Source organism: Mauremys reevesii, linkage group 8, assembly GCF_016161935.1.
Source record: "Mauremys reevesii isolate NIE-2019 linkage group 8, ASM1616193v1, whole genome shotgun sequence".
NCBI lineage: Eukaryota > Metazoa > Chordata > Testudines > Geoemydidae > Mauremys > Mauremys reevesii.
Genome location: NC_052630.1, coordinates 28,740,154 through 28,766,555, shown reverse-complemented (window position 1 = coordinate 28,766,555; position 26,402 = coordinate 28,740,154). Strand labels below are relative to the sequence as shown.

The 26,402-nt window shown below is 41.7% G+C and overlaps 1 protein-coding gene across 7 annotated transcripts in view; it reads left to right on the top strand.

Moving 5' to 3' along the window:
• SLIT3 (slit guidance ligand 3) overlaps window positions 1-26,402 on the top strand; it is a 781,907-nt gene that overhangs the window by 687,449 nt on the left and 68,056 nt on the right. For all 7 annotated transcript variants that reach the window (XM_039485327.1, XM_039485326.1, XM_039485332.1 and 4 more), the window contains 2 exons: window positions 11,155-11,252; window positions 20,282-20,421. In XM_039485327.1, the coding sequence (XP_039341261.1) occupies window positions 11,155-11,252; window positions 20,282-20,421 (238 nt within the window). The remainder of the gene's footprint in view (window positions 1-11,154; window positions 11,253-20,281; window positions 20,422-26,402) is intronic.

Here is a 26,402-nt window from a genome sequence, read left to right as displayed (position 1 = left end):
GGTCTTTCATGATGTTGTGGCATGATCTGATGTCACAGACTTTTTTGGAGGAAATAAGCCACACTTTAAAGGGACATTGTCTTCTTGAAAATCAAATTCTTGCCTGAAAAGTTTTTGTACCTGCTTTTTACAAGTAACACCTAAGATCAGTACATTAATGGAAAGAGACAAGAGAAAATTTTCCTCTATTTTGCAGTTTGTTTGCATTATCATTCTGAAATTCTAATTAAGCCCTCCTTTGTCATCTTTCCTGTAGTCTGAATAAGTCTGGAAACATCTATAATAGGATATTTTAGGATACTTCAAAGATTTCTTTTCGATTGAAATTAGGATTTTGGTTTACATCTTAAGTAGTTACATTTCTGGAAGTATTCCAGAGGTTCCAACATCGGATTCATGGAGACTGCTTCCTGTCCATTAGTATAGGATGTGGATTTTTCATGTGGTAGACTTGTTCCACCTCTTCTTTCTGCTGATTGAAAGCCCGGAAGTCCTTTATCTATAGCATCTGCTTACGCAAGCATTGAAATACAGCATGCTTATGTAAGCAGAGGTCCATAAGGCAAGAAGAAATACACAATAATGTATATTATTAACAAGTAAACCGCAAGCATCCACCGAGAATCAAATTTCATACTGATGGCGCCAATGCCAGAATATTTTAAATAATACCTCAAATCCTTGCACCTTGACTTTGACAGACATAATCTTGATTACTAGCTACAAAGATAATGGAAGGTGTAGTATACCCTGGAGGGTCATAAATCTTTTTGATTAAAATAAAATGAGGCTGAAGAGAGAAGAGTTGGCCTAATTTACTATAAATTGACAAATAGGATTTATTAATAAGGACAAGGAAGTCACTAAAAAGTGCTGCTGCCATGTCCAATTATTGTTTAATCAGATGCCAGTTGAAGCCAAACTGGTGCAGAAGATTACTGTATACAGCCTTGTAGGCAGTAATAGTTGTCTGTATCTTTACTACACTCACCAATGCTGTGAAGGTTTCAGAGGCTAAAACCTAAACTGATTTCTTCTCCTGAAATCACCTTCTGTGGCTTTCAGCAAGTAGTATTTCTCACCATGTATGAAAAATAGTGGGCAGGGTTTAGGATAGGTTGCTATGTCAGCCAAAAATAAATGAATGAACTCTCCAGGTGAGATCAAACCAAATCTGAAACTTTGACCAAAATTAGAAATGAATGAAACTTTTTCTCACATTAACTAAATTAGATTATTGGATTATTAACAATCATATAATGCAACTTTTTAACAGTGAGGGTAATCAACCATTGGAACAGGATACCAAGGAATGTGGTTAATTTATTATCACTTGCAGTAATGTAACCTAGAGGTGGCTGTCAAGCTGTCTAAGGTAGCTCACAAACGTGAGTGCCAACCTCAGGTCAGACTGTCAAGGAAGAGGGCACAAACCCCAAATTGGGTGTGTTCTGTAATTAGACCTCACCAACCAAATGTGAACTCCTAAAAGCACTATAACAGCCTTAACATGGAGTCACAGGCAATCCCCTTGGATACTCCAATCTGTCTTGTCACCCAGGCAAGCCCGTATTTGTGATAGATGATCCCTTACACCAAAAATTAACAATAATATTCAGGCTACTCCCAGTCCCAAAGGACCAGTCACTTACCCCAGGTCAAATGTACCTCAGCTCTCAAACCAAAGACAACGCTTGTAGCCAATCCTATAGTACTAACTGAAGATGTATTAACTAAGAAAAAGAAATGAGAGTTATTTCTACGGTTAAAGCAGGTAAACATGCGCACACAAATGAGATACAGTCTTTGATTCCAAAAGGTAGCTGCTATGATATGCAAATTCTATACGTCCTTTAGGACTAATCCAAACCAAGCAACTTGGGAATTCCTTGCTCATGCTTAGAAATATTCCCTTGATAAATTCCAGCAGCATAGTGATACGGTTTCTTCTCATCAGGCATTTTTATTCTTTTCCCCCATAGTTCAAACTGATGAATCAAGTGTGGTACCCATCTCCTCTTCATGGGTGGGTGTGGCAGTGGGGGGCAGTCATCAAAGTTTTTGTCCTTTGATGTTTCACAATGCCTCATGTGGTTTCAATGAGGCTTCTTGCCCACAGGACCAGCACTTTACACTAATTGATGCTTCTTTCCTGTTTGGTGTCCCACAGTTATAGAGATTTACAATGCGAACACTCAATATAAGTTTATGCCATGGACTGCAGAGGTTATAAGTGAGAGCAATACATGCCGCATCCTGCAAGCATTTCATCAAGTCTAAACACATTCTTATCAACTTAACGTCTATTTTAACAAGGCTAACACACAGGTGAGCCAGACTGGTTTCCAGCTATGCATTTGTCAGTGTTCAGCGAGGCCTATGGGCCTTGCCATGAGCTGGTACCTGGTCTGCCAGTGTCACAGTGGCAAAGGCATGAATGACTGTGCAAGGTGTGCATCGGCTAAGAATAGGCACAGCCCATTTGCAAAACACAAATTAACAAAATCTGTCTGAGTCTCTGCTTCTAGCTTGCTATCTAAGAGCAGTCAGATTCAAAAGTACCTTAATATTGTCCAAAATACCTGCTTTGTCAAATAATTTGTATATCTGCAACCAACAGATGGATCAGACATGCACCCTGACAATTCTTCTAATTACCTAACCCTGCCAGCTAGCATCATCTGCATTTTATCCCGGTTGAGCCTTAGCCATCTTATGTTGGCCAGGTACAGGATAAACGAGGAAACTGCATCATCTGGATCTGCCAAAAAGGAGACAGATCTGAGTGACCTCAACTTCGTGCAGCGATCTGTGTATATTGCCTCCCAAGGCAATGTGATTTGATATGGAATCCTTTGTCTTAAGAGGTTTCTGTGGTAAAAAGTGAGTGGGAGAGAATGGTACAGTAAATAGGCTGTGGTTTTGGGTGTTCTTTTTCATATCTATCCCATCAAAGGAATCAGATATTTCAAAGCTAGTTTCATTCTCCACTTCTGCAACATCAGTAATCATTCTGTTGAGATCCAGATCCTTTCTTCACACAGATGTGCAGCTGGTTTAGGTTCATTACACCAGATATGGATGTAGCAATCCACATATTTCCCTTTGTGTAGCTGTCCCCCAATTTCATTTGTGTAACAGTTTGCATAATAAGGTTTTTGTAATGGTTTGTTTTTAGTTTTACAGCACACTTCATTAAGGTTTGGTTTTTCTTAACATTCTCAACATATAAACGTTGGTTTCCTTTATAATGAAGGGCTTTGAAATGTTACAGTTGTAAACAGAACTTCATGATAGTCTTTTTCTACCAAACTTATAATTAAGTGCATTGGTTGGATAGCTGACTTCATCCCTTCGTGTTTTCTTAGTCATCTGTGTAAAATTCTTCCTGCTTCTTTTAATTTGTATTTACAGCTTGTGTTTATCTCATGTAGTTATTAAAGGGAAGCTGTTGTATACTTCCTTAATCTGTGTGTGTTTTCTTTTTGAATATCCTTTATAGAAGTTTGAAATTAACCTGCCTTTCTCTAAAGGGTTTTTGTGTCTTTTCCACTCATTGGTGCATTGATTATTTCCTCTCCGCTCTCCCGCATCAAACCAGAGATGGTTCTTATAAAGCAAAAACAAACATCGCTTTGCCTTGTTCTAGTTACCTCCTTGTATGTTCACCAACTTACATCCTGACCCTGAAATCTGATCTAAGTGGGCAGGTTGCTATGCCTTTGCAGAGTGCCATTAATGATTGCAAAACTGGGACAATCATCAGTAATGTCACAGGTAGCAGTATAGTTCTGAATACTTAAGAAACTTGGGATCCCCCTATTAGTTAGATATGGCTAAAGAATGGAGTCATGCACTAATACATTTTGGAAGGGGGAAACATTTCATCTTTTCTTAATTTCACAGCAGCAGGACAACTAAACTATTAAATCCAGTAGATATTTCAGCTTAGGAGGGCATCCCAGGACAGATAAATGCTTAAAGGTAGTTTACATTTTGGTTTAGCTGCTGGAAAGTGGCCCTTTAAGTTTCTTGTGTAGTAAAGAACTTATTTACTCTTTTCTTGTTCAGTAAAGCGGGTTTATTGGGTTTTATTCAGAACACCAGTAAGTTGAGTGCACTGGCATTTGTGAGGTTGTTTGTGGTGGTGATGGTGGTGGGATGTTACACTGATATTTTGGAGTATCAGTGGAGTATGTTTTCAAGATGATGTTTTTGCAATTGAGTGATTGACCTCTCGGGAAGATCTAGCTATATTTAAGGAGTTAAGATACTTAAAACAATCAAGGAACATGGCTAGGTCTTACTTCAAAATTGTCTCACTGAATTTGGTTTGGCGTAGAGTCTGCACTAAATATATGAAAACTGTGACATATGTTCTGCCCATGCACTGCCTCAACAAAATCTAGTAATAGGAATAACATAGGGTGAAGAGTTAACAGTTTCTGTGTATTTGCTTGGAAACTCTTTTTCTTTCTCCTGCAGTCATTTTCCCAGAGTACTTTTTTATCAGCTGCCAATACAAAGACATGTTAGTCACTGAACAAGGTTCCCATCAGCCAGGGGGAAAAAAAAAGCTCAGTGGCTGCCCTGTGGGCCTCTGTGTCTCTACCGGTGTGGAGCCTACTGCACTTCCAGTTCAGAGGCCAAAAAGGACAGTGGCTACTGAAAAGCAGCTTAATCTGCTGCTCATCCCCTTGTGGTTCCGATTTCTGCCTACCCAGATGCTCAGAGTTTCTTTAGTCTCTTTCCATGGGTGCATAAGAATCTTATTGGCTCCCTGTCACTGCTGTTGTCTGAGGTCTGCCGTTGTTTTTTTACAAAATGATCATTTATTGAATTGAGTCACCATATGTTACAGCTACAGGAAATGTCTCTTAATTACAAAGTGGTTCTCCTAGTTACACAGAATAATCATTTTATGCCTTCTGTCTTATCACTTTCTGTACCCTGAAAAATATTGTATCTCGTAACATTTCAATAACCTTTAAACTCAGCATGAGTCAGCAGTGATTAATGTTACACAGCACAGGCTGATGGGGAGGTGGAGGGGTTTTTCATCCTTTTATAAGGATAATTATAATATATCATTCTAGAATAACATAAGAAGTCAGCAGCAGGTTTTGTAACTTCATTTTTGGTAGACAGTGGCTAGCTAGCGTATCTTTGAGTTTTTCTGGAGTCACATATAAGTGGTATGTCAAGTCTCCTGCAATGAAAACTTTTGGTTTTTCCACATTTTCAGTGGGTAACAGTCTTTAGTCTGTCAAATTTTGATTTATGCTACAGGGGTATAAATACAGAATCATTCCAATGAGGTTGATACAGTTGTTCCATTCTTACTCTAGTTTAACTGAACAGAATTAGGTCCTTTGCAGCAATAAGAGTTGCCTTATGAGAGGTAAATAAGAGAATTATAATATTTCGTGGTTTGTCTGTTGATCTATCAAAACTCCATATCTAAATTTTGCTGCTTTTAGGATATGATACAAGGTTCTTCTGCTTGCAAACCTCCTCCAAAAAGCTGAGTAGGGAAATGATTCCAGTGCCTTTAATCTGTGAGCCAGATATGTTCCTTTCTTTAAGGGGAAACTGCTTAGAAATGAATAATTTTCAGTGAATAATATACCCAGTCTATTTAGTCTGTTGCTCAGAGAATATCTGTGAACTGGTTGGTTTCCTCTTTTTTTTTTCTTCCCAGAACTTCTTGATACTTTTGTAAATTCTTAAAATTACATGGCATAAACATGAGGATTTTTTGCAGTAGATAGTATTTGATTTGTTTATGTTGGCAGTGATTGGTCAGGTTAAATTAGTGCTCAAGCACTTGTGATGCAAATGCAGCAAAGGGTCCTGTGGCACCTTATAGACTAACAGACGTTTTGGAGCATGAGCTTTCGTGGGTGAATACCCACTTCGTCGGATACATGTGATGCAAATACGGGTGGAAATTCAAAATTCAATTTCTGAAAATTCCTGTGTACATTACCTTGAAATTCATTTTCCGTGAATATTTGTGCTATTAAAACTTAATTGAGAAATTTGCCTGGTGCTAACTCAATGGGGTTATGGGCACAGGCAAATCAAGTTAATTTAAAATACCAAGTGAATCTTGATGGAAATATTATTGCAGTATTTGCCCAGTTAATGACACACAGGTACTATGAGATGGATTCCTTAAATATTTATTACCGGTATATTATGAAATAATAGCCTCTGTATCAGCAGGTGCCTAATTTATTTTTAACTCACCTGAAAAATATGGCTACCTAGTGGTTATGAGTGTCAGTGTGGCCTAATGGGTGGAGTCCTGGGTTCTGTTCCCTGCTTTGCCATTGACCTGCAGGGTGACCTTGGACAAATCACATCGCTTCTCTGTGCCTTAGTTTCCAGATGTATGTAAAATAGGGATAATGATAATGTAAAGTGCTTTGACATCTACTGATGCAAAGTGTTAGGTGGTATTATTATTTACAGTAGAGCTGGAGAAATAATTTACAGCCACTGATTTTACAAATTTTGGCTTTCTTTTTGTGCATGGATTATGTGCAAAAGCAGACTGGTTTTGTCTGTTATTTCTAATTATTCAGACACTTAATGCAGACATTTTTCAGCCTAGGGGTTGTCCATGAAATAGTTGCTTTAACTTTGTCTCTTCATTATGAGCTCGGTGCTGCACCCATTGAAGTTATTGGTCAAACACAGTGATTTCAGTAGTGCAGGATGAAGCCCTCTTTCTAGGGTATGATGAACAAATAGGATTATCTGTGACTGGCTGACTCTTTTAGAAGTAGGTGGACAAAAACCTAAAATATCAGATGGCTTGGTGAACTTTTATGTCACAAACCATTGCACAAACAAATATGCACTTTCCACATTATGACAGCAAACCAATTTAAATGGTCAAAATATTATCAAAGCAAATGTGTTTTTTCATCAAACATGTATTCACATAACCTCTCTTTGCCCTATTTGCCCAGCTCTCCGTTGGATTATGCCAATTCTTCTTGGCTTTTTGCTGTTATGATGCATTTGATCCTGGAAAATGTAATAAGTACAGGCCAGTAATTGAATCCAGGATCTGATACAATTCTTGTGATCTACAGCCTATATGTACAGCACTGTTCAGTATCATTTATTTAAATTAGTGCTGGGACTAAAAGAAGAACTTATGTTTTCTATGGGCCAGATTCTGCTTTTTCACCGGAATGTTCATTTGGAGCAACTCTACTAAAGTTGGAGCCAGTTGATTTACTCCAGATTTACAGGGGTACATGTGAAATCCAAATGTGGTCCTGACCTGTATGCACTCTGCCTTGCCATTTGTAGGAACTTTATGCCAAAATCCATGTTGTTCCGTCCCTCTTCTATGGGAGTGGCCAAGCAGATTTTTTTGGGGTGGGCAGGTGTTGTTTTGCAAAACTCACCAGAAAATGTCTCTAGGCTGATGCTTTTGCCTTACCATCAGACTACAACAAAATGTTTAGAGTAGAGTTACAAATCCCTAAAAATACAGTTACAGTCAAAAGGAGACCCTCCAATCTAGCGACATGAATCACCGAGACAATCATGTTGTTTTTGTCTACGGGCCAGATCTTTGGAAGCAAAGCTTGCACCTCCTTTTCCAGTTCCAGCTTAATTCACACACCCTTAGTCTTGGACCAAATGTTCAATGTTTTCCCTTTTTGAGAACAGGCATAATTAATTTTCAGGGTATATAGGTCAAATAGTTGTCTTCAGTTCAAGAGTAAATGAACTGAGTTGAGGGTTGGTGCTTGACATTTAAAGAAATTAATATGCCAGTATTGTTGTAAAGTGGGACCAGAGACTTGCAATCTTTATTTGAAAGATGTTTTCAGCATGTCTTAGGGCTCGTCTATATAGGAACACTCAGGAAAGTCAAGATGCATTAACTCAAGCTGTGAAGTTAAAGCACATTAGACTCCTGCATGGTCTCTCTCATTCAGAAGTGAAGTGGCCTGATTGGCTGTAGCTTACTCAATACTGATATTTTAAATAGTCTCTGCTTACTCTTTGTTTTCCACATTTTTGTGTACGATAAAATATTTCACTTGCATAGCACCTTCTATCTAAAGAACTCAGAGTGCTGAACAGACAGCTGACACTCATGAGATCAGAGAGAGAAATGGGTAAACTGAGGCAGAGGTTCTGCTTTACCTAGTATTACACAGCAAATTAATGTTATAATTAAAAGTCTGATTCAGCAGAAAACGTTGTTCAGTTTCCAGGGTGCCTGAGGCCACTGAAGCCCTGAAAACCCAATAACACAGGCTTATGTAGAGAAGAAGTGAAAACTGGGCTCTGAATCATCAGGATTTCATGTGCAGATAGGAGGGGTTAGAAAATGCTTTTGAAGGGTGTGCTTTCATTTTAACACAGATCTTTAGTAATAGTCACCAGTAACTTCCAAGGAAAGGTGCATAGTTGCATGAAAGGTAATAAGAATATTGTCACACATGGTGTTTGAAAGGCTGTTGCGAGAGTGTGTGTAGAACTTTTGGAAAAATAAATGCTGGGTTTTTTGTTTTGCGTGTTGCTATACTTAGCTCACAGAGGGTTTCAGACTTCGATGCCAAGAGAACACAGAGTATGTGTGAAGTTGAAAGGATATCTGCAGTACTGAATCATCTGCAAAATACTCCATTTACCAGGGATATGGAAAAGCATTTGTGCTGAGCGTTTGAGAAATATTAAGCATGGCATCATCCCAGCTTCACTAGGATGACATGTTGCGCATGTAGGGTTTGCAATACAGATGGACAAAGCAGAGGCAACACTGCAGCAGGTGGTAGTGTATTAGATGTGGTTGGCATCCTGTAAGTGCTGTGGAACACATGGTGCCAAAACAAAAGCTGCATGAGCTTTCCTCTTTGCTTTCAGCATCCTCCCCTCTTCCCCGAGACCTGTTAAAGTGAATGATTCAAATGGAGAATGCCAAGCTGTTTGGCAGAGGCTTGGGTATCGGTGAAGCAGAAGGTACCTGTGCCAGTTCCTGAGCAAAGCCCCACCATGCCCACTCATTCTTCTTAATTTGGGGAGTGGGCTCTGCTAGTCCCCAGTCATTCTGGTATTTGATCAGGTCTGGCTCCTGCTTTTTGGACCTTGGTCTTCTGCTTCCCTGACCTTCAGAATCGGAGCATCCTGATGGATGTTCTCCCTTTCTTCTTTTGGCCTGGAGAGAAAACAAACAAGCACAACGAACACAAGCCTTCCCCTCTGCCTAATGGCTGGGGTTGGTGTGTTTGTGGCTAAACCAATGGATTTGCACTCAGGAACTGTGGTTTCAACTCCCATTTCTGCCACAGACTTCTGTGTGACCTTGTCAAGGTACTTAGTCTCTCTCTGCCTTGGTTTCTCCCATCTGTAAAATGGGAATATTTCCCTACCTCACACTATGTTGATCATTAACATTTGCGGGACTCAGATCTATGGTAACTGGGGTGGGGAGCATATAAGCACCTAGATGGAATATACATCATGAGCAATGTGAGGGAAAAGCAGCTATCAACCATATTCAACAATTTCTCTATAGCTCCTCATGACTACTGGTTGTTTTCTAAAATTCCTGACTAGTTGAAACTGATGAGACTGCATCAATGCCAGGGTAGCAAGCCTGCAGGGGTTTTGGATTGTTGGTATTTACATAGTATTTATACATGATAGGCGCTTCAGCTGCCATTGAAACAACCCTGATAAGCTTCCTTTCCAGCCCTGATCCTGCAGTTGGATCAATGGATGTGGACCCTTGCACCCGTCTGGGACCCAGTTGCAGGATTGGAGCCTATATTTTGACTGAGCACTGCAAGATGTAACAATTAAGAGAGGGCCTTGGGGACAGCATATCATATATATACATCTTGTTCTGAGTGCAGACAGATCTGCAAGAAGTTAACCAAACCTGAATCCAGCCGAAGGCAAATCATCAAACCTGCCACTGAACACTAAAATGAAAGCTAGGTTCTCCAGTGTTGCATGCAGCCACTTCTTCTGCCCCTGTTGACTCAGGGGACTGCTTCCCCTGTAAAGACTATTACAGATTAGTCACAAAAATATTATTATAGTAACACAGGATGTGAACCGTGATTTTAAATGAAAAATGTTATTTCAATAACCTTTTAGTTTAAGTTGAAATATTTTTCTTAGCTTAGAATGTGGTTATTTATTGACAGAATTGACTCAATGGATTACTTGGTGATGCAAATCAAATAGAGAGAGACACTGCTAAGGGATCATCCCCTAAAACCACTGGGCAGATCCCTTCAGTTTCCTGTGATTGCGCAGACTTTGGCAGACCAGAGACTTTTCCTAAATTTATAATCTGTTCTGAAATAACTCAAAGGAAAGGACCAGTACTAAGATGTAGATATCAACTCCATAGCAAATTCAGCTTTAACCAGCAGGATACAAATCCAGGTGAACCTGCTTTAACAGCCACTCAAAGGACCAACAAAAATCAGTTGCTTAACACAGGTAATCTTCTAGTAAAGATGGGACGGAATTATAGTAGCTGATGCACTTGAAGATATTTGTGGATGTTCTCTTAAAAACACAAGGCTGCTTAGTAAGGATGCTATTTTGAATAGATGTCACTGTATTTTGTAGAGGAATTTCAGCTGGACCTCCTCCCAGAAAACATAAGCTTTTACCTTCAAGTTTTGGCCATCCTTAGTATTGAGTTCTGTGTGCTGCCATAACACTTGACTGAGTCCTTGTAAGTGCTGCTGAGTGCATACTGACTCTGCACTGCTCTGGGTGTACCTCTCATCAGAATTATTTGCTCATTTCAATGTGTAATTAATATTAAAGAATAAAGTATATTCTATAAAGTTAAACCCAACAGCTTTCTCCAAACCAACAGGTGAAAAAATAACTAGCCAGAGACTTCAAACCCAAACAGTAGCCCGATACACTCACCAATACTAGCCATTATTGTAGCCCTGCCTTCCCAAAAGCCTGGTTTAAGCAATGTCTGCCATTCAGTAAAGAATGCTAGGTGATGTGACTGCTCTGAAGACTACATTCTTTCTGTCAATGCAAATGGGAAAATGAAAACAAAGCCCAATACACAAGATAGATTAGTCCAGCTGCTCTGTGTGTTACTAACTGAATTTCTCTTGAACTTTTTCCCAATAGGGTCGAGACTGCAATATGCCCATTAATGCCTGCATTCAGAATCCATGCCAGAATGGAGGGACCTGCCATCTCACTGAGGCAAATAAAGACGGATTCAGGTAGTGGAGAGCGAATTGCATTTAAAGCAAGATGAGATGAATTTACCTTACATTTGTCTATTTTACACTAATGAAGTCTAATGGCTTCTTTATTGAAACTGCCATACGTGACAAATAATTCTCCTTGCTAGACATGAAATTAATTTGGTTTCATTGGTGACATATTGTTTCCTCTAAAACAGGCCTCCTTATTTTCTCGTAATGGGACTCTCTCTAAAAGCTGTTTTGAGCATTCCCCTGATCTGCTTTGTGTTATCCAGAGACTAATTTTCCTTGGGGCATTTCAAACACACACACACACACACACACACACCCTTTTTTAATTTGTAAAATGAGCATCTGTTGCTAGACAGCCAGATGCAAAATGTTTTCATGCTGAAGAATCTCATAGTCAAATAGGCTTTAAAGAAACAATCGAACAACTGAGAGGTTGTGTCAGTTTATGTTAGTGCCCATAAGAGAACAACCTCTATAACTTAACATCTTGGGCTTCAGTCTCCCCACATGAACAGGGTGCAGCCTAGACATTGCTCAGATAGGAGACTTCCAAGGGGAACCCGGGAAGTTGCATGAAGTGCTGATGGTGGTGATTTAGAAAAAATTACTCTTGCCTCTGAGGTAGTGTTTCTCCAGTTGTCCTGTGTGTCTAAGGGACTTTGCACTGCACAGAGGGGTTGTTTTTCAGCTGAAACATGACACTAAGGCTCTGGCCACTTATCTGCGTTAAAGATGCTAGCATGCTTTTTGGACATTAGTTGCTACGGTCATGAAAAAATTGCTACTAAAGCATTTATGCTATCTTTTACTCAAAACTCCCTCGTACTGTAGTTCCAGTTGCATACAGGACAAAAGGCTTACGTGGTGTTCCCGTTGCAGGAATAACTGCTTTGTCTTTTCCCATATGCAGCATATCAATGATGGCTGAAGTGAGACACAGAATTGTAAGGGTCACAGATGGGGAAAATGCTGTTTAGGTTGGCTAGGCCACCCTTAGCCAACTGAGGATTATACTGTGTAGTACATCATCAAATACATTTTCCATGAATCAGGCTTTCTTTTAAAGCTGATCAGAGAAAATTTTGATGGAACAGTATTCCACTGGAACATGCAGTTCTGTCAAAATTGAAATGCATTGTGAAATCAAGTCAATTTTGCCAGAATTTTGTTTAGAAAAAAAATGCAAAAAAGGTCCCAACGGTGTCCAAACATCCTGTTTTGACATTTTCATAATGGAATGTCTCCATTTCTCATTGTGAAATTACATTTCATCTTGAATTTTATTTTTTATCATATTATATATTTATTATAATGCAAAAATGTTAACAAGTCGAAATTGAAACATTAGTTTTTCCAAAAGATAATGTTTCAAATGACCCATAACCATTTTTTTAAAATAATTCTTCATGGACAATTCTGAAGGTTTCTGTTTTTGCTCCGATTTGGAATGAAGTCAAATTTTGAAATCTCAAAATCCTCTATGAAAAGGCTTGTCTGTCCCCCACACACCTCTGCTTTCCATCAATTCCCTTTTATATATTCAGTCTACAACACTGTCACTGAGTAGCTAGTCCCTGTGGGTAGACCAGGCCCACTGCCCCCAAGTCAGAGCAGGTGGGCGCAACTGAGCCAAGTAAAGGGGGCCAGGCTAAACCTGGAGCTATAAAGTCCTGTTGGAGAGCAGGAAGAGGAGGAGTGTTTGGGACTGGCTGTGCCTGAGGAGAGGAACCACTGAGGGAGCTTACTCCAGTGGTGGATCCTGGAACAAGTGGCCAGATGGTCAGGGAGGTAGCCCTGTGGCCAGTGTTCCCAAAGGGAACAGAACTGGCTGGGAGCAGAGCTGGCTGAATGAGATCTGCCTGTGAGAAGGGAAGTTTGCTGGGACTGGGAAGTTGCAAAAAGCATGATTACCAAAGACCCTTGGAGGAGAGGCGATGATACTGTAGGAGAAAGGGTGAGCTGAGGAACTGTGTTTTGTCTATTATGGGATAATATTTGGACAAATAGACTTATTTAAAGGCGATTGGGCGTGGCAATGAGTGCTTGTTTAGCTGGGGAGAAGCCTTGCTGTGTCCCACATGCTGGGGGAATGCAGGCACTTAAATCAGCCTCTGGTACAAGAGGAAAATGAGGTGAATCTTTGGTACCCAGTGAAAATGTGGAAAACAGAGGCAGGTTGTCGCAGAGCAACCTTTGGCCATGAGGAGGTGCTCTGATGATGGCCACCGTATTACAAGTCCCTTGGGATCTCATCCTGCTAGAGGAGATGTACTATAGAAGTATAAGGCATTATCTAAAAGGATCTGCACTGATAGATTTAGGAGTGGCGGAGAGCTAGAGGAGGAAGATGAGGAAACATTTTGAGCAGTGATTGTCTGGAGGGAAATCTTCTCTCTCCCATGGATGTGCTGCTCCTGTTGGCAGCCACTGGAGCTACATGCATACATTTGTGTGCATCAAAATGAGAAAATATCCTCTTAGGTTGTATTCTGTGAGGAAGTGAATGTCAAAAAAAATGTTTTAATGAGAGGCCCCCTTGGAGTTTTTAGTTGTGTGGCCTGTGAAAGAAATTATATCTTCTATAGATTTTCTTCCCTGGAGGAATACATTAATATACAAACTCAGCTGCCAAGCTTGTCAAATCTTTACTCTTGTAAAAGGAAACTTAAGCTAAAGCTTTCCTCCCTATAAAATGCCAAGTGGTTTAACTCTCAAGTTTCTGTAGTCACAGACAAGCGAAATTACCCTTTAAATAATGGTAAGGTGGTGACATAAGCCAGCCCAAGGCAGGAAATTCACAGTTAAGGCTGAGACTGTGTCCTCGCACACACACCCCTCTGGCTGTGCATAGATAGGGCAAGGGGCTCTAAACAGCAGGTGATTTCACTTCTCATTTTTGTTGCTGTAATAGCTAGCCACAATGGAGTGGGTGAAGGGCTTAGGTTCAGCTCGAGTTCTCAGATCCATTCTCTTGTCGCCATTTTTTTCTTAAACATTTTTTTTACTCTGAATCATTTTCATGCCTTTTATCATGGTGGATTTGTTTTCTTTCAAAATAAATAAAATAAATAAATGAAACTAGGTAGCTCAGGGGATTGGTAATAGAACATAAAGCCTTCCCTTCCTCTAAATTGCTGCTTCAACTCCGACTCGGTCAGCTAGGACAAAGGTCACACAGTGAAAGCTGCTTGGTGGGATTCATAAATGCCACAATAGTGTCAAGTACATCTGTGTCACAAAAGCCAATAGTGTCATTTAGTATCTTGTAGTCACTCCGCTGAGACTGCAATCAAGGACCGCCTGGGTCATGGAGACAGAGCTACCCATTCTAACTCAGATTTAGCGCCCGATAAACAGCAGATCATTGACAGTGAAGTGTGAGGAAACTTACATAGTCTTGTGTTGCTCTGTCCAATTCTGTATATAAAGAGAGCTTCATTGTCAAGGACTATTAGTCCTATGCCTTCCACAAACACTAAGTTCACTTATCTATGTAAAAACCTGAAGCTGATAAATTCTGCAATGTCAATGCCTCATTGATCAAGGATAAATGAAACTCTTACAGGCTATCAAGTCATTCACTTGTTATGCAGGTGCACAAAGTTCATCTGCCAAAAAGCCATAGTTTTCTTGAAAAGATTTACTCTGTTTACACAAGAGCTGACTTTTTAAAGCATGATATATCGTCTGTGTATTTATTTTGTTATCCAAATACAAAAATGATTAATCATAGCATGGACAAGTGCAGCCAACCATTTTGAGTTTGCTGCCTATACAGTTCAGCTCTGAAAAGTGACTCTAACAATGGCACGGTTAAGTTCCTTGTTCCATTGCATCTCAATGGCTCCTTATAAATGTGCTCAGTTTACAAGTAAAAAGTTATGTATTTCTAATAGCCAGTTCTGAAAACTCAACCTGGAATCCGAAAATCATTTGTTTTTTTTCCATATCATGCATTTTCCCTCGTAATAAAGGTTCTGTAGACCATATTCTGCCCTCAGTGGCAACTGTGCAACCCCACTGTCTTCAAATTATGCCTTCAGTTGCATGGATGAATTGGATTGATCCCGGAAGTTGAACTTCGTATGTTAGGATTTTGATGATGCAGAAGAAATAATAGACCACAGTGTAAGAAGAAGTAAAAAGCCATAATCACTTGATCAACATATCTATGTCTAAATATGCACAAGAAGCTGGTCTGTTGTGTAAGATGTTGATAATTTTACATAATCACTTTTCAGAGTAGAGCCAACTTCTAAGAATTTTTGTTTTTTTCACCCCAAAGCACTTCAGAAGTTCTGTAGATACTGCACCTCTGAAGGGCAGCCACTTCTGGGGTAGAAGGAAGCAACTAACTTGTGCCCAGGATACTGCAGGACAGTAAAAGGGAAATTATAGTCAGGAGCATCAGGGTCTTTGAGAACAGCAGTGTCATGAAATAACTGAACTTGAAGAGCAGGCTGAATTTTAATTTTTTAATGGTTTTGGTGACAGTATCCAGGAGACCACCTCTCCCTATGTGAAACTGTAACATTTGAGTGCTCAGGTAAACAGTCCCATAGCTTAATCAACAGCAGGCTAGAGCCCAGGAAGTTTTCAGTAATAATAATAACTAGTGCTTATATAGCACTTTTCATCAGCAGATCTCAAAGCACTTTAGAAAAGAGGCCTTTGTTATCTCCATTACACAGATGGGTAAACTGAGGCATATGGTGGGGTGATGTGGCCAAGGTCACCCAGCAGAGCCAAGAATAGAACTCAGGTCTCCTGAGTCTTAATCCACTGGGCCATGCTGTATACTCGTAACTAGAGCCAGGGGCGGCTCTACGTTTTTGGCTGCCCCAAGCAGTCATGCGCGGCAGGCGCCCCGGAGCCGCGGGAGCAGCGGACCTCCCGCGGGCATGACTGCAGAGGGACCGCTGGTCCCGCGTGGCTCGGCTGGACCGGCTCGCGGGTCCGGCGGCTCCGCTTGAGCTGCCGCAGTCATGCCTGCGGGAGATCCAGCCGAGCCGCAGGACGAGCGCCCCCTCCGCAGTCATGCCTGCGGCAGGTCCAGTCGTCCCCGGGCTCCGGTGGACCTCCCGCAGGCATGACTGCGGCAGGTCCGCCGGCCCAGCCTGCCCCCCCCCCCCGGCCGCAGGGGACACCCCCTAGATTTTGCCGCCCTAGGCACCAGCTTGTTTTGCTGGTGCCTAGAGCCGCCCCTGACTAGAGCTTACTTTCACCATTGTTTAGCAGGAACCCCAATTTGATGTCCTTCAGATTACACTGAAAACCTCATACTTTTCTTCCAGGCTGTGTTGGGAAAATATGTGCAGATCTTCCCAACTGACAACTCTTCCACCATACAATCCAGAGTTCTAATTTGTATGTTTTATCATTTAATTTCCACTTGCACCGATGATATATGCCGAGCGCCATTGAACCAAACTGTAAACCCTGTATGTGATGGAAACCACTTCAAGCCTATGCTTGCACCCAGATCTCTGAATTGGAACAACTGACCACAAATTGAAATAAAGAATGACATGTAAATAATAAAGCAAAGACTTGCCCTAGAAAAGAGTAACTGGTTGCCAAATTTCATTAATTATGGTGACATTTCCATTCTTAACAAAAGCCCAACAAACCCTCCAATTGCAATATTGTACAATAACAATCCCCGTAATGTCCCTGTTGTAAATTTTGGTGCACTGGACCATTACTACAGCAGTGTTTCATTACATACAGTCCCAGTCAGGATGTGGCAAGAAGAGGGTGGAATAGTCATATAATATAAAAATCACCGGCACAATCTTCTTTTATTGTTTTCCTTTACATTGAAAAAAAGAAGTCTCCTCCCAAATTGAGACCTTGAATGCCAAGTTGCAGCCTGGAGCACATTTTTAAGGCTGAGTCATAAACCCCTGAAAAATAGGGTTTTGTAATGGAAATGGGTGACATGATAAATTCACGACTTTGTTCAGTTAGATTTCTTTACCCTCCTTCCGCTCCCCTTGCCACAAAAGGTGCTGTGCCAGCTCTTCTCTTCCTTATCTCCTCCTGCGATCCCCTGGATCGTTGCAGGGTCAGAAAGAGGACATTTTTTATTGGTACTAATGAGGTAGAGCCAGATAAAGAAAATATTTCATATTGATTTATTGTGTTTTAAATTGAATTGATTGGAGCCATTTGTTTTTAGTCATTCGCTCTGAAGACTATCCCCTCCCTTCTAGCTCTCATGACCTGTGAATGGTCAGTATAGGTCTGAAGGAACGTAGCTGTCTGCTGCTAACCTATTCACTTGTGCTAATCCCCTTCTGGAAGCTTTCCTGTTGTGACTGGGTTGAGAGAGCATGAGCAAACTCTTTCTTTCTCTCTCTCTTACACTTTCCTTCACAGTTTTTATTCCCTGGGTTTCCATGGGAGTGGATGTTTCGGCTGCCCATGTTTCAGGGAAACCCAAGTTTACTCCTTGAGGTCGTGCTGAGGCATGTGTGGAGTGTTCATGTGCAGCCAATCCTTAGAGCAGAGGAGGAAGCCAGCGTCATACTCACCATAGTGGATCCATGCACCCAGTCTAGAGTCTGTGGCTCTGCTAACAGCTACCAAACCCTCCCTGTTTCTTCAGTGCAGAGCCTCCACAGAACACCAACCCTTGTCTATATGCATCAGTCCTACCCACACCTCCATGATAAGTACTCCCTTCCCAGCCTGGCCACCTGAGCAGTAAACATTAGCACTGTGCACAAGCCTTGTCTGCATTTGGAAATAGTCTTGATTCAGCAGTCAGTGGCTGGCAGTTGACACGGTGGCACTGGTGCTTTCCACTCCAGGCAGCAGCAGTAGTAATAATAATAATAAATTAATACTTACCTCTTCTTTAGAACTTTTAATCTGTCAATCTCACAACCCTTTACAAACAGGGTCAGTATCATTATCCCCATTTTGGAGATGAAGTTGAGGCACAGAGAGGAGAAGTGATTTGCCCAAGGTTACCCAGCAGGCCAGTGGCAGAACTGGAAATAGAGCCCAGGACCCCTTAGTGCTCCGTTCACTGGGCTATGCCGTCCTGTAGACAAAGGCAAGCCAGGATTTGCTTTACAATGTGGTTTTGCAGTTATGTTTTAATAGGCCCAGTTGGAACAAAACCCCTAACTGTCCTTGTCTACGAGTAAAGGGCAGCTATATAAATTCCTGAATCAGGGGCTATTCCTGAGTATTGATGGGGCAATACATTCCTGTGATGAGTCTCTGAACCAGCCAACTCCCAACCTTTCCAGTCCATCCATTTCCCCCATATATGCAAACTGTTGAAGGCTGCCTGAGACCATGCTCAGCTGATTCTACACTAGACCCCACAACCTCAGCTCCACTCTGCTCCTCATAGAGTTTAAGGCTCTCTGCAAACTCAGTCCCTCTGCATTGGTTTACACTTGGATCACATTTTCAAGGTTTTCTTCACAACTATAACAACTAGATATCCTAAAAATTTAACATGGAGACTCTAGGGGACAATGTAGCCCTTTCTGCACTGCCATCTAGTCCTCCATACTCCCTTAAGTTGGCACACTCTACATTTTCAGAAAATAAAGTATTTAGTGCAGTAGTTCTGTGTCCAAGTCCTTACAAACCCAGTATTTCTGTCCTTGTTTATTTAGTCTGTTGTTTGGGTATGTTACCAAGGGATTGGGAGACAAGGTAGGTGAGGTAATACCTTTTATTGCACCAACTTCTGTTAGTGAGGGCGACTAACTTTCAAACTTACAGAGAGCTCTTCTTCAGGTATTGGGAGTCATAAATACTTAGGATGTAGACAATCACACCATTTAATTTAATTACTCTTTCCTAGTTGATTCTTCATGGTACTGAAGGAGCTGAAAAAGTGCTGATTCCTTAACAGTGAAAGTAGTCTGTTTGGAAAATCCATTAACAAACATTTGTTGTTTGGATTGGAGACAAGCTGATAATGAGATGAAAACTTTCACTTCTACCTTCCTAATTCAAATCCAGTCTAGGTTGTTAATGGTGAAAGAGTTAGAGCCATTTAAAAGCTTACTATTCACGTGTAATGATGTGTGTTGGTGTCCTCAGTCCTGTTCTTGATGGACTGGTGCCTACATAACCAACACTGTGGTAGCAATCGACACCCTTGTTGGCTATGCAGAGAAACCAAGAATTTGATTAGCCTTGGTGAGTGAGCTTAACCTGTCACCCTAGAGTTGTTCATTCCCGTACAGGGATGAGGCACATCATCAAGCAGGGCAATGGAGGTGCAGGGGAGATGAATTCTTCTGCCCATGCTGTACCTTTTCTGTAGATGAGTATAGGAATATAGTGTCAGAGGGGTAGCCATGTTAGCAGCAAAGAGTCCTGTGGCACCTTATAGACTAACAAATGTTTTGGAGCATGAGCTTTCGTGGGTGAATACCCACTTTGTCGGATGCATGTAGTGGAAATTTCCAGGGGCAGGTATATATATGCAAGCAAGAAGCAAGCTAGAGATAACGAGGTTAGTTCAATCAGGGAGGATGAGGCTCTCTTCTAGCAGCTGAAGTGTGAAAACCAAGGGAGGAGAAACTGGTTTTGTAGTTGGCAAGCCATTCACAGTCTTTGTTTAATCCTGAGCTGATGGTGTCAAATTTGCAGATGAACTGAAGCTCAGCAGTTTCTCTTTGAAGTCTGGTCCTGAAGTTGTTTTCCTGCAGGATGGCCACCTTAAGATCTGCTATTGTGTGGCCAAGGAGGTTGAAGTGTTCTCTTACAGGTTTTTGTATGTTGCCATTCCTAATATCCGATTTGTGTCCATTTATCCTTTTCCGTAGAGACTGTCCAGATATTAGGTTTTCCCTTGGTTTTCACACTTCAGCTGCTAGAAGAGGGCCTCATCCTCCTTACTCGCTAGTAATGTGAATGCTGCTGCGTTGTAGCAGCAGAGAGTACAGCTCATCTGTATCAGTTTTCATCCCACTCCAGTACTTCCTCCCTGCTCAAAAGCAAATTCTGAAATCCAAACTAACTTTTCCTCTGTTTTTTTCTATCCCCCTCCAAAGCTGTTCTTGCCCTCTAGGGTATGAGGGGGAGAGATGTGAAATAAACCCAGATGACTGTGAAGATAATGATTGTGAGAATAACTCCACGTGCATGGATGGAATCAACAACTATGTCTGTCTCTGCCCTCCTAATTACACAGGTAAGGAAGGACCCCAGCCAAAGGGCATAGGAACTGAGGGGAGCAGTTGAAGGAACTTCCAGCCACCTGGGGCATCATAAGAAACTGGTCCACTCCCACTTGGTTAGATCACATACATGGAATTAACCCGGATTCTGAGTAGATTTTAAAGTATCCAAATTGCAAGTGTGTTGTCAGTGAATTCCTGCTCATCCAGAAAACAGAGGCAAGAAAAGGGGATAGTTTTGCCAAGATGCTGCTCCAGCAATATGTCTGACCCTTCATCCAGAGAGATCACTGCTACCCCGAGAGAGTGTAATTCATATCAGAAGAAGGCTTTTGGGAAGAGTCAGAGGGGAAAATCTATTACTGTCTTGGCATATTTTTTACACATGCCCTTCCCTAGGTCTGAAGTACTCATCGCAGTTACTGGAACTACAGTTAAAATTATATAAACAAGAAATCCTCAGGTTCATCTGTTGGTTAGAGAAATTTGTACTTTTCCACAAAAATGTTTCCAGTACTGAGTTAGCTCAGTATACGTCTGCTTAGCATTTCTGAGAATAAAAGTGATTTCTGTTTCAAATTATACTATAATAGTAACACTTATAAAATAACGTCCATCTAAAGAACTCAAAGCATTGCATGTATTAATGAACCAACCATGACAATACCTCGGTTAAGTCACCTCCATTTTACAGATGGGGAACTAAGGCACAGAGTTCCCTCAGTCACAAAGTGAGTCAGTGAGAGAGCTAGAAATAGAACCCAGATCTCCTCACTCTCTGTCCTGTGCTTTAGATGTCTTCCTTCCTAAATCTTCTGTAGGGTTAGGAACCCTCTCAGCTCAAAAATGTAAAAATGCTGCCTCTCAGATGACTGCTGGAGTAGATACTTCACTCATCAGAAGCCACTCAAGCCTGATCTCCTCTGCTCAGTATACAGAGTTAGTTCCTATTTTGATGCTTTGAAATAGGTTTGTTACTCTAGAGCATGGTGCACTAATGACGGGCTTCTCGTAAGCTGGAGGGTATTACATATCACTGGAATTAATAAGTATAAAGTTGGAGTGGCCTGGTAAGTGACAGGGAAGTCTTCTAGAATTTCCCAAACTCTTTTAAAATGCTTTTTTATGGCCAATATGAGAGGTCTGTGTAAATCTTTGGCTGGGAAAAGCCTTATGACTTGAATGAAAATTTATTAGAGTTTTTATCTACTCCTTCTGCCAAAATACTCGGCAAAGCTTAGGCTGGCCCAGAGCAAAGAACTTTGTTTCTAGTATGTTGAGCCAATTGTTCTTACATGTACTGCATGTATGTGAGCCTTACCTTGCTGATATCAAATAGAACTCCTTATATGGTGATAACGGCTTTAGGTTTACAAAAGGAAGTGTATTTGAGCAGCTAAGCAAGAGATAGCTAGCAAGGAACTGGATCCAATGCACAATGGACCTGATCTGTCCTTTTTAACAGCCTCATGTTGGGATATAATGGCTCTTGCAGAGAAAAACAGAGAAAAGAGGATGGAGTGGGATTTTTCTGCAGGTAGTACCTGTCAGTGAATCATTTCTGGTCATGGCCAAAGAATTTTTATGACACTTCAGAGTCAGATTTGCAGATATTTTCAATCATAATCCAGCTCACTATTACCAGAATGAATGACTGAATATTGCCTTTTGTAAGCTGTTCATCAGATCATCAAATTGCTTTGCAGTTAAACTCCTTGGAACTGATTCTAGTTTCAGATGCATGATACACACTGCCGGATATAGAATACAATATCTGGGGCCTATAATATTAACCCTTTGTACAGCCAATAACTTTTGATTGCAATTGAAACAAATTTGATTATAACTATAAACAATAAGGCTGAAAGTCTGGAGACCAGTAGTATGCATGGTTGTGGAGGTGTGATAGACTTGCATATAATGAAAGGCTGAAAAAATCACTTGGAGAGGAGAAGAGTTAGCGGAACTTTGTGTTTTTTAAAAATGTGAAGGTCCTTGTGAAATGTGAGCTCAGGGTCACTCAAATTAACTGCAGGCTAATTTTAGTACAAACAGAATATTTATTCAGACCTTGTAATTATTCTGATGAATTCTCTGCAACAAAAAATCTTAGGGTAAAATACTGGTATGCTAGCGATGGGTGAAAAGGAAACTGAACTCAGTACATGATGGATGTGCTCTGTCAAAACTGCTCAGGTCAAAAGGGATAACAATATTGTGGCTATATCTTAAAAAAAATGAGCAAGATAACCTAATAACTAATGACATGATTTTGCAAGCTAAAATAAGAGTAATGAAATATCATGCTTCAAAGAATAAGCTAACCACTGCGAGGTCAGAAAGGAATTTTCTCCCACATTCAGAATTCTCCAATGGGCTACATGCATTCCTGGTTTTTCCATTATGCCAGTCTCTCTTGGAAGTATCCAAGGTTTCCTTTATTTCCTCAGAATCGCCCTGCTTTGTTATCTTGTCTCTCTCATTTTACCATTATGCCCTTTTTGGGAAAAATATGCCAAGTATGAATCGTGCTTTCATTGGTTAAAATAATGAAGGCTGTAAATCTCTCTTCACTGACTAGTTTTCCAAATTTTTTCCTTTACTAGCTGTACCTAGATGAAAAATGTCCAATATGGTAAATGACTTTAGTGGGGAGGAATTTACCACACCTGAGGTCTGATTTTGGTATTATTAAAAATATTCTTGACTCTCTGAGTTCCTTCTCTTCCAGTGATCTCAAAGTGCTTTACAAACATGAATGAACTGAGCCTCACAGACTCTTTGAAATAGGTAAGAATAATCTACAGAAGTCTATACTGAGGCATAGTAATGGCATGTGACTGGCTGAATGTGACAAAGAGATTCAATGACTGAAACAAAAGGGAAAGGCGTGAATGTCTTCACTCAACGCCTTAACCACAAGACCAGATAATGTTTTCCTTTTTATTCATTAAGTTCAACACTTGCAAATCTGTGTGCCTAAATGTAAGCAATTAAAGCCATATTTAGGCTCTGTGACACAGTGTCCTTAACTCTCCCTGCCTCCGTTTTCCTCTCACTGGAGGGTAGTTTAGCCCTACAGCTAAACAAAACACTCTACTTCTTCCAGGATAGATGTTCAGAAGAAGTCTAAGGTTAACAATGGACCAGAAACTAGCTGAACAGTTTGTTGGAGCCCTCTGTGGCCACAGCCCTCTCTTGATGGTCTCAGCAATCTTTCCTCTTGATTCAGGGAAAGGCGGGTGAACTCCTAGCCATGGACTGCAAAACAGGAACCTACCACTTGGTTCCTATCTCAGCCTTTCTGATCTTCCTTTGTTTATGGCCTCTTCCCTCACTCTGCTAGTCTCTTAACTTCCTTCCTGGGACTTGGCTATGGGTACATCTACACTATGGGATTATTCCGATTTTACATAAACTGGTTTAGTAAAACAGATTGTATAAAATCGAGTGCATGCGGCCACACTAAGCACATTAATTCGGCGGTGTGCGTCCATGGTCCGAGGCTAGCATCAATTTCTGGAGCGTTGCACTGTGGGTAGCTATTCCGTAGCTATTCCATAGTTCCCGCAGTCTCCCCCGCCCCTTGGAATTCTGGGTTGAGATCCCAGTGCCTGATGGGGCAAAAATCATTGTCGCGGGTGGTTCTGGGTAAATGTCGTCAGTCATTCCTTCCTTTGGGAAAGCAACGGCAGACAATCATTTCGCGCCCTTTTTCCCTGGATTGCCCTGGCAGACGCCATTAGCATGCCAACCATGGAGCCTGTTTTGCCTTTTGTCAGTGTCACCGTATGTGTACTAGATGCCGCTGACAGAGGCGATTCAGCAGCGCTACACAGCAGCATTCATTTGCTTTTGCATGATAGCAGAGATGGTTATCAGCTGTTCTGTACCATCTACCATGCCATTGTAAATTGGCAATGAGATGATGGTTACCAGTCCTTTTGTGCTGTACCATCTGCTGCTGTCATAGGTGCCCCTGGCTGAGATTGGCCGGGGGCGCAAAAGACAAAAATGGGAATGACTCCCTGAGTCAATCTCTCCTTTATGGTATCTAAAAACAGAATCAGTCCTGCCTAAAATATGGGGCAAGTGTACTAGAGAACCAGTGTATCAGAGAGCACAGCAGCTCCTAGTCAGATCCTGCAGAAATGATGAGCTGTATGCCATTCACTGGGGGTGCCCCTGCAACAACCCCACCTGTTGATTCCCTTCTCCCCCAGCCTTCCTGGGCTACCATTGCAGTGTCCCCCCATTTGTGTGATGAAGTAATAAAGAATGCAGGAATAAGAAACAGTGACTTGTTAGTGAGATAAAATGAGGGGAAGGCAGCCTCCAGCTTCTATGATAGTCCAGACAGGACATTAAGCAGTGTGGGGGAGAGGAGCCCAGCATCCTGCTGCTATGATAGTCCAGACAGGACATTAAGCAGTGTGGGGGACAGGAGCCCAGCATCCCGCTGCTATGATAGTCCAGGCAGAACAGAATCTTTTCTTTACACATGAAGGGCGGGGGCTGATGGAGCTCAGCTCCCTGTTGCTATGATGAAGATGGTTACCAGCCGTTCTGTACCATCTACTGGGAATGATCAGGAGTTTTTTACCCAGGCGCCCCCAGCCGACCTCACTGGAGACCAGCCAGGAGCACTCACGGGCTGATGATGAAGACGGATACCAGTCCTATTGTACTGCACCATCTGCCACAAGGCTGATGATGACGATGGATATCAGCCATATTGTACCATCAGCCACCGAGGAGGAGGAGCGAGGATGCTGCCGCTGACTGCTGCAGCATCGCGTCTATCAGCAGCATTCAGTAAACATAGGGTGACATTTAAAAGAGTCAAGAGAGGATTTTTTTCCCTTTTACTTCTGCGGGTGGGTGAGGGGGGTAAATTGATGAGCTATGCCCTGAACCACCACGGACAATGTGTTTGACACTACAGGCATTGGGAGCTCAGCCAAGAATGCAAATGCTTTTCAGAGACTGCAGAAACTGTGGGATAGCTTGAGTCCTCAGTCCCCCCTCCCTCCCTCCCTCCATGAGCATCCATTTGATTCTTTGGCTTTCCGTTACGTTTGTCACGCAGCAGTGTGCTGAGTCCCTGCTGTGGCTTCTGTCTGGAGATTTTTTAAAAATGCTTTGGAATTTCGTCTTCTGTAACGGAGCTCTGATAGAACAGATTTGCCTGCCCATACAGCGATCACATCCATACAGTCCATGCTGGAGCTCTTTTTGGATTTTGATTTCGGACTGCATCGCCACCCGTGCTGATCGGAGCTCCACGCTGGGCAAACAGGAAATGATATTCAAAAGTTCGCGGGGCTTTTCCTGTCTACCTGGCCACTGCATCCGAGTTCAGATTGCTGTCCAGAGCGGTCAGTGGTGCACTGTGGGATACCGCCCGGAGGCCAATACCGTCGATTTGCGGCCACACTAACCCTAATCCGATATGGTAATACCAATATTAGCGCTACTCCTCTCGTTAGGGAGGATTACAGAAACCGGTTTAAAGAGCCCTTTATATCGATATAAAGGGCCTCTTAGTGTGGACGGGTGTGGCGTTAAATCGGTTTAATGCTCCTAAAACCGGTTTAAACACGTAGTGTAGACCAGGCCTATATCTAGCTATCTTGCTTAAAACCATCCCCCTCCGTGTACCCCAGCTCTGTCTGCCCCAAGAGTCTCTAACAAAGCCCACAGCATTTCCCTTTCCCTAGAGTTCTTTATCTAGCTGTCCATCTGCCTCCCAGGCTCCTTTTTGACTTGTTCTCATGTGAGTTGGGGGGACATGGGTTGAGAGAAAGACACCCAGAGCTTGTTCTTACCCAGGACACCCCCTCATCAGTCTTGCATGTACTGTCTTACTGTTTTAATGGTGGTATCCAAACACTGTCATCCCTGTGGGATTGGCAGCTCAAATGATCATCCATGAATTTATGTGAACTTTTGGCCAGAATCTGACCAATCCCAAACCTGAGCTGGTCTTTGAAGT